Consider the following 9,453-nt stretch of genomic DNA (forward strand, 5'->3'; position numbering starts at 1 on the left):
TCTCTCTCCATTGAAGCAATTGTTGTTTCTGGTTAGCCAAATCTCTCATAGGCAGAAAGGGATCAACTCTCCCCATTTAAGGAGTGAGTTGAATTTTTTGTAGTGTATTGTATTATTAATGCATCCCCGACTATTTTGCTTATTCAGAATGGTGTTGATTCTAAGGTTATTTAAGCTTATGTGGGATAGGTTATCCCAAAATAGCTTGGCATTCTCACAGCTGACTATGGCATGATCAATTGATTCATACTCTTTGTCACAAAAGAAGCACCTGGGATTCAAATTGATTCCCCTGTTTTGTAGTGCTTTGTAGTGGGAATCTGTCATGAGTCAGTAGCCACAGAAAGTATTTTATCTTGTTAGACACCTTATTTCACCAAATCCAAGTGAAATTCAGGCCTCGACTTTGGTGTAGATTCTCAGATTGGTCAAGGATCATGGCATAGGCAGATTTAGTAGAGAATAGACCATTATGGGTCCTGTTCCACACCCTTTTGTCTATACTAAGTGGGTTAGCATTACAAATGGTGGAGTTTATACTTGAAAGGACACTGCCAGGGAGGTTGAAGGAAATCTTGTTGGGGATGAACTGGCCATTTAGAAGACAGGTGGCCAGAGTTTTATTCTCCCCTCCCTTGTTAAGGGGGACACTAATTAATGCTCTAAGAGGTTCTAAGTTTTGGATCCATTTGTCATTATAGAAGTTGATTCTATTACCTTTATGCACTATCCACCTACTAGCATCTCTGCACATCCACCAATTTCTGATGCTAGTCCAGGTTCTGAAGGCAATGTGCCTACCATGGTGATTGTTATTGCAGTGTTTGTGGAACAATACTCTGGCCCACAAGGCCTGAGGGTTGTTATACATCCTCCAATCCAAACTAGCATGGCTGTCAGTATTCCTAAGGCCAGCTTTATGCACATCAAGACCCCATGTTTCTCTAGGCTTAGTAATGGTACCCAACTTAATCATATGCATTTTCTTTTCTCAGCAGTGGTTCCTCATATGAAATTCCTCTGAATCCTATCTATTTGGTTGCACACCTAGGCAGGTAACCTAATGTACTATATGACATGGATAGGAATGCATCACAGTGATGCGTTAGCTAATGTAGTTCTCTTAGCCATGTTCATGAATTGGTTTTCCAACCAGCTAGCTTAGTTTGCATGTTATCTATGATGAACTCGAAATCTCTTTTGGTTGGCCTCTTGTGGAAAATTGGAAAGCCTAAGTATTTCCCATAGGAAGAGCTACACTTGATATTCAGAGTCCTTGCTAAGCTATGTATGGTATCCTGATGGCAGTTATTGGAGAAGACAACTTTGGACTTTATGGTATTGACCTTTTGACTAGATATGCTACTTAAATGGTGCAGAGTATCCATGATTGTGGCACAATTCTTGGTGTTTGCCCTAGCAAACAGAGTTAGATCATCAGCAAAGAATATGTGTGAGATTTTTGGCCCATAGTGGCTGATTTTGATGGAAAACCAACACCCTTGATGCACCTGAGTCTCGATGCTCCTTGATAATCTTTCCATACACATTATGAAAATGTAAGGTGACATAGGGTCTCCCTGTCTGATACCCCTACTAGGCTGGAAGAAATCAGTCCTACCCCCATTTACTAGGATCGAAATAGAGCTTGAAGAAATGCAAGACATGATTAATTTGTTCATATTATGGGGAAAGCCAAAGGACACCAAGATGTCTCTGATGAAGGACCATTCTAGTTTGTCAAATGCCTTTTTAGGTCAATTTTGAAGATCATGTTAGCATTTTCCCTTTCATCTTAGTAAAGTGACTGATGTATTTCTAAACTATAATGGCATTATCACTGGACCTTTTGTTGGATAGGAAACTGGCATGACTTGGGCCATTGATGGAAAGAAGGACTAGCTTGATTCTATTGACAATTATTTTGGTAATCAGCTTGTACATAGTGTTGCATAGCCCAATATGTCTGAAATTCTTAAGGATTGTGGCATTGGAACACTTAGTAATCAAGTATAATTAGGTTGTATTAACATCAGACTTCATTTCTACGGTTTTGAAAGTCTGGTTACAATACCGAGTCACTTTTCTCTCCAGGATATTCCAGTATCTTTGGTAAAAGATGAGGTGCAGACCATCAGGTCTAGGGGGCATAGTAGGTTTGAAAGAGAACATGACCACCTTTATTTCACTACTCTTTAGGGGAGCACTCAGATTAGTTTGCTCCCTATTGGACAGAGTGTGGGCATCATAAACTATGCTTTTCCAAGGGAGTGGGGGAGCCTAGGTGTTATGTGGTGAACAAATTAGAGTGGTAGTGGTAAATGGTGTTCTGGATTTCTTGTTGCCCTCAATCCAGTTCCCTACTTCATCCTGCAGGGCCATGATTTTGTTCCTTCTCCTCATATTGAGGGTGGAAGTATAGAAGAATCTAGTATTAGCATCACCTTCCATCATCCAGTTGATCATAGACATAGTTTTCCTAAAGACATCTTCCCATTTGAGAATAGAGGAGTATTCCTCCAGAGTTTGCCCTTTAGGTTATAGAGAAAGGTGCTGAAGGGGTAGGCATGAGAATTTTGGATACCCCCAAGTCTGGCCATAATGTGCTTCTTCTTATAGAATATATTAGCAAACACAGTCCTATTCTAGGTCATTACTTGGGCCTAGAACTAGGCATTGCCTCTTTCAAGGCTATCACACCCTTCATAACCCTGCTGAACAATGTTGGTGAAGGATGGGTGACTACACCACATGGGTTCAAACCTAAAAGGTTTAGAGGTTTTGTTGAGAGCATTGGGCCACAAGCTGATCAACATAGGGCATTGGTGTTACGCCCCACAATATTACGTCATGTAGTATTATATTACGACGATGTTACGCCTTACGATATTACGTTACGATAGCCTTGCAGTATTACATTACGATGATGTTACGCTTTGCAGTATTAAATTACGACGATGTTGCACCCTATACTATTGTACGTTGAATTTGTTGTAAGGTAATTACATTAGTCACTACTACAAAAAAGACCTTTAGCGGCAATACAAAACGGCTTTAGCGGCAATAACAATAGCCGCTAAATCTTTTACCAACCATTAGGGTTTTGCCGTTGATGTTGGTTCGGCAAAGCTTTTAGCGGCTTTTCTTGCAAAAGCTGATAAAGAGTATGGTTTATTGCAGCTAAAAATTATTATCTTTAATGGCAATTGTTTGCGACAATTATAATGGTTACTAAATCCAATCCAAAACGGCCAACTATACCTCTTTAGCATCTATTTTTATAGCCGCTAAATTCAAACTAATTCCCGCTAAAGGTTCACATCTCTAACGGTAATTTTTTGCGGCAATTATAGTGGCAACTAAATCCAATCCAAACGGCTAATTGTACTTCTTTACCATCCATTCTTATAGCCGCTAACTTCAAAATAATTGTCGCCAAAAGTTCACATCTCTAACGGCAATTGTTTGTGGCAATTATAATGGCTACTAAATCCAATCCAAACGGCTAATTATACTTTTTTACCATCCATTTTTATAGCCGCTAAATTCAAAATGATTGTCGCTAAAGTTCGCATCTTTAACGACAATTATTCTATTGTAATTAAAAAGGCAAAACTATCCCTCCTTAAACATCTTAGTTTGCCCTTTAGAGTCCATTTTAATAGCTAATATGTTTAACTAAATTGCCTCTAATAATCAATAGCTTTAAAAGTCATAAGCGATAATAGCAATAATTTGGCCACAATTAATAATATATAGTTACTACATTTGTATAGAATATGACCCAAATATTAAAATATATTAATATTAATTAAAAAACATAATATATCTCATAAAATCTTAACAAACAAAAGAAAGTAGTAATCAAAAATATTAATATCAAAGTAACTTAAAACATAAAAATATATTGTTTGGACTAAATAGCAATGTCATCATTGTAATAATCCAGAATGATGGTCTTCAAATGTTTTCCGCAACTTTTCATCATTTTGAAATCTTCAAACCGCTAAATTATCGAACATCAGACTGTATGACCTGAAATTATAAAATAATTGTGTTAAAGGATAAAGTATATTCATGAAGTGCTGAAATAAGAGACTAGTGTTATAGCTAACAGTGTAGATTTTATAGCTACCAGTGCATTTTCTTTTGCAGGAACAAATGAATTTCATTCTTTCTCACAAATTCCTAGTACTGGAAGGAGCTACTAAACCTCGACAAGTCAAACTCCTAATCTAAGTATTAGAATTGCTAAAAGAAGACCACAGATTGAGAATTCAGGATGAGGGCATTTACACGACATGTGGAGCAACACATGAAAGGAAGATCTTAACTCGAAAGCTAAATGTTCACTGCCAGATATCTCATCACTCCACTGAGATACTCATATTCAGAAGGAGAAGAACCTAAGAACATTTGGGAAAATTTGGAAATGATATGAGCAAACCAATTGTGCAGTGTCCGAGCACTCTTAAACCATTCAGCTAAGTCATGCAACTGAAGCAACTATACAAGAACCAAATCAATGAGTCCCAAACTATAGCCCAACAAACCAGTTTGCTAGAAACTTTAAACAATGCAGAATAGAACAGAGTTATAGTTATTAGCTTCCCGGAGTAGCCACAAAAGTGCAGAAAGTTTTATTGTCAAAGCAAGCAGGAAGCCAAAATTCCTTTACAGTTTTGGTCAGCCCAAATGTGCAGAAATTTCACCTTCAAGCTGTGGAAAATTGCTGTCAAATACTGCTCAAATCTTGATCACAAACAGCTGAACATTAGACTGTTCAGAAGCTACAAAAACTGGGCAGAAACTTCCAACAGAAACAAAAATTGAATTCAGCAAACAGAGGCCCTATCTAGCTGATACTTTGTGATATTAATTCATATGAGCAAACCAGTTGTGCAGTGTCCGAGCACTCTTAAACCGTTCAGTTGTGTAGTGTCAGTTTTAGAAGAGCTTGTATCTCTTCCTTGCCATTCTAAGGAAACAATACTCTTCTTTCAATTCTAATATCTAAAAGGCTATCATGTTTCATCACTAGAATCTATTTAGTTTGTTTTCTTCCTGATGTCTCATTGTATAAATCACACTTCTGAAATATGAATTTTCTACTTATGGACTCCTTTTGGAATTTTCTTTTTCTAATGAAGTAAAGCTTGCACTTATGGGCTGAGGTATAGTAGTAACTCATAGATTTCCTTTTATATGACATTATCTGACATGCTAAAGCAATTTCTTTTTCCAGATATGTCAACCAAATGGCTCTCTGCCCCAACCTATTTTCCCAGTAAATTACCAACAACCTCGGCAACTTTCACAATATACGGCAAACACGTTAGATAACTCACTAACATCTTTAAGAACGACATATCAACTTTTTGAGGAGTCATAGGAGCAAAGCTAGAAATAGAGTAGTTGGTAGCTTTTGGGGCGGAAATTAAATAAGACTAATTCACCAAAGAAGATAAAGAAGATCCTGCGAAGGTGGCCCTGGAAGTTGAAAAGCTTGTGCTATTTCTATTGAACATGAGAGGAAGTTGTTTATCGAAAGGGGTAATTACATAACTTACATGTACTGTCTAATAGCTCACCTAATTTGTTCTCTTAAGTGTTCATTGCTCGTTACATGGCAGCAAACAACTAAACAAATAAGAATGAAATCAAATTGTCAAACTCTTTACCCACGTGTATATCTTTTCAGTAAACTCTTCACCCACGTGTTTTGTCAATCTAAATGTACAGAATAAGCTGTGGCCTGTTGAGTCAATAAATTAGAATGACCATTAATACTGTTCTTGTTCCAAGGGACAATACACAAAAATGCTTTAATCTAGCATGTTATCATGTCACTCATAGGATCTGTAAAATAGTCAAATTAGGAAGGAGGAAAAAGAAGAAAATTGACAACAGAAGACATACTCTACAACACCCTTTCCCTAACTAAAAGTAGAAAATAAACTCACAATTACTAGAGCAAAATGCCTCTAGTAGAAAGTTGAAAAAGTAGTTCCAAACTGGTTCAAGAAAGCTGGTACAAGACTGGTGCACAGCTGGTAGCCAAACTTAGTTCAAACACTTGAAGATTAATTGTCGAACTCAAAACAATCCACACTTTACTAAGATACTGTAGTGGTGCAAATTAAGAAATATATGCTGAAGAATTAAATAGCCTGAACTCAACAACTGCCTACTGAACCATGAAACAGTCTGATGAGTAATAGAATTAGTTAGGGAATTGACTCCTCCACTGTTCTATGTACAAAATGCATGTGACATGAATTATAAGCCCAAATACAACAATAAATTAATAAAAATCGAAGGAGGAAAACTCAAACAATAGTGACGAAGGACAAAGATGAGTAGTACCATGAGAAGGTTGAGCATTTTCAGCAGCACTATATATTCTTGATGTTTGTGGTACTCGTTCATGTCCACTATTGGCATCGGGGATCTAATAAATATTAACATGTTAGATAACAATACTTTTATATGATTATAATTTCATTTAAAATATCTAAAGTTTATGAAATGGAGTTACCTGTTTACCTAAGGTGCCATTGCTACTTTGAGGCATAGATGCATTAGGAGCATATTTGCGCATTAGTTGTCTCATTTGGAGTAATTCTGATTGCATATTCTCCTGATTTTGTTTCATAATATTTATTTCTTCATTTTGTTTCTCCTTTAACTCGATTATCTGTTGTTGTAACCTTTGTATAACCTCATTAGAAGAATCATCTGCAGCAATATTTCCTAAGAAAGACCTACTACCCCACAGAACAGAAGGAGTTGGACCAAGTCCTAAACCACGAACATACCCACTTTTTTCATTTACCAACACCTGGGAATACACATCACCCTCTCAAGCAACATTACGAGGAGGTTGCTCAGTAGATCTCTCACTATTGCTCATCCTTTCATTTATCATTTCCTGACCATAGAATACACAATAAATCCATTTTGGAATTCATGAATAGGAAAAAATACACATTGTTTGACGTAGTCATCAAACCCCCAAAAAAAAGAATAAATCTTACGATTGTCTTGACAGAATCATCATCCAGTGGCCTACCATCTTTATGTTTTTTATGAGTTAATAGGAAAATTTCTGCTCGTGTAGGCTCTATCCCGTTTACAGCCTAATACAATAAAAATGATATCATATATGCATAACAAAAAAAGCTTAAAATATTATAGTTTGTAGTTTTCACAGGTTCACCTGCTCATTCATCAAGGTGGCAATACTTTTTGATCCTCCTGTGTGAGGCATCGTTTGCTTGGACCTATTGTTTCTATTTGCTTGCGTACGTCTCTGTCATTGGATATTAAAATGATATCTTATAAATTTTAAACAAAAATTGAGCATACCTAAAATCAAAACTCTTTAAAAATGTGCAGATTAGGAGAATTTTCAAGGTTGATACCTTAGCTTTATCAGAAAGCCAATAAGAGAAAAGACCACTCCATTGATCCCTCGTTATACGACTTGGTCTATTTTTTAGTAAAGCATCTTTAGTCTTATATTTTTGGCATATTCACCCTTTAAATTGCACTTGTAATTTTTCCATTTCTTTCCGAGTGACTTAAGACCCACACTTCTCCACGTTTTGGGATAGAGAACTTCTTCTACAAAAATATAAGCCAATATTTAGAAGATAAAATCATGTATAAAAGATTAAGCATGTTCACAAATAATAATAATAATAATAATAATAATAATAATAATAATAATAATAACTATTCCATACCCTTGAAAAATCCACCAATTTCTTCTTTTCTTCGTTGTGAAAATTTCTCCAATCATCTATATGTAGAGGTGTTAGTTCTGGAGTTCTGACAATAATTCCTAGAGAGCTAGCAAGCTTTCGACCCTCTTTCCCAATGGCTTGGTTACGATTATTAAACGGCACATTAATTGTCTTCCCCGGCGGAAGTTTCCAAATATCTTTCAATAAAGTAGGCCCACGAACCTTTTTTGCTACTGAATTACCTAGAATGAAAACGAGAACAGAACGTTAGATAGTACAATAGCTAGAAGAACTATTTACTTTGCACATACTAGAAAGAACTATTTACTTTGCACTTATGAGCAATTAAAATAATAACTTCTACAAAGTCGACCATACATAATAGAAAAGGTGGGAAATAAAAGTAAAATGTAAAGCAAACTCTCAACTCAAAGAACAGTCGGTAACATAAACTTGAAAATGCCATATCAACATAATTAAGGAACTTCAAATTGGCAAGTGAAAGGCTTACCATTTACCAATACATAGGTACAATATATATCTTCAAACTCCATCTGATCAAAGTATCTCAACAACCCCAAAATAACAGGATAAAAAAACTTTCAAGAAAATATACGGAATTAAAATGTAATTAAGATAGAGTTTAACAATCTTGAGTAATAATTAAGGGAAAGTAATTAAGAGCACTGGAACACGACTATTGTTAGGCTGCGATAGGAAGCTCAAGAAATCAAATTGAAAGATCTTTACAAGGTATTCTAACAGAATGCAAGGATGGATACTAAGAAGCTTGAAATTCAAAAACATGACAATACAGGTGGGAAGACAATGCTGTGATTTTTGGACAAGCAATACACGTGATCAGGTAATTAATCTCTATGTCGAAATATACAGTGTAATCATATATGGCATCATGAGTTCAATTGATATCAGTAAAGATTCTAGGTACTGGACTGTAATGGACAAACAAGTCTATTATATTACTCAAAATGCTCGATGGTTTCCAGCCATTGATAACTAACAAGAAACTAATGGGTACTGACTGTCGAAGGATTCTATATATTGCTAACAACCCACGTTGTTTCTTAACAAATGAATGAATTACTTTGGTTGAGAGTCCTATTGGCTATTGAGCTTTTAGATGGTGAAAAGTAGCCTTAGAAAATATACAGAGGAACCAATTCACAAAATAATACCAGAATAGAGGAGGAAACAATTCAATCAATTGATAGTCAATTAACAGCAGCCAGATATCACAAACGACTTAGCAAAAACATAAAAAGCTATACTTTCACAAATTATTACTAAGTTGTTGTTCAACAGCCCCTGGCTTATCGCTCTTCTTCGTCGAACATGTTCCACGATACCAGAGACTAACATGGATATACAAGAGATTAATATGCCAATTCCTATTCTTTCTATAGGTCTAAGCCTTACTTGTCTTCCGTTTATTTTATATGCCAATGGAATGAGCATGCGGTCATAGATAAGTATCCTAATTGTTGTAGCTCATTCATAGTATTTAAGGTCATATTATTACTAAAAGATCCACTCGCACATCGAGCTCCGAGTTAACAAAATGCATATCGTTACCTTCAAATAGTCAAACAGAATGAGACTTTGAACCAAAACGTGGCGCCTAAAACTAGGAACTTTCAGCTGAGACTAAAAGAACGATAAAAAATAATATGCCATTAAATTTGGC

At 35.9% G+C, this 9,453-nt stretch overlaps 1 protein-coding gene across 1 annotated transcript; it reads right to left on the reverse strand.

Annotated features, from left to right (window-relative positions):
• Window positions 1-5,660: 5,660 nt before the first annotated feature.
• Window positions 5,661-8,302, reverse strand: LOC138889963 (uncharacterized). Its single transcript, XM_070173311.1, has 7 exons — window positions 8,260-8,302; window positions 7,749-7,990; window positions 7,220-7,312; window positions 7,038-7,139; window positions 6,539-6,841; window positions 6,367-6,451; window positions 5,661-5,755 (listed from the first exon to the last, which is right to left on the reverse strand). Exons 1-7 carry the CDS (start codon window positions 8,300-8,302, stop codon window positions 5,661-5,663), a joined length of 963 nt encoding a protein of 320 aa, XP_070029412.1.
• Window positions 8,303-9,453: the final 1,151 nt, after the last annotated feature.

The sequence above is a fragment of the Nicotiana sylvestris genome, chromosome 4 (assembly GCF_000393655.2).
Source record: "Nicotiana sylvestris chromosome 4, ASM39365v2, whole genome shotgun sequence".
NCBI lineage: Eukaryota > Viridiplantae > Streptophyta > Magnoliopsida > Solanales > Solanaceae > Nicotiana > Nicotiana sylvestris.

Coding starts and splice junctions, on each gene's coding strand:
- LOC138889963 (XM_070173311.1), bottom strand. CDS start 8,302: ATGGAGTTTGAAGATATATATTGTACCTATGTATTGGTAAATG. Junction 7,991..8,259: donor TACCTATGTATTGGTAAATG/GTAAGCCTTTCA, acceptor TTTTCATTCTAG/GTAATTCAGTAGCAAAAAAG. Junction 6,842..7,037: donor ATGATTCTGTCAAGACAATC/GTAAGATTTATT, acceptor GTGTATTCCCAG/GTGTTGGTAAATGAAAAAAG.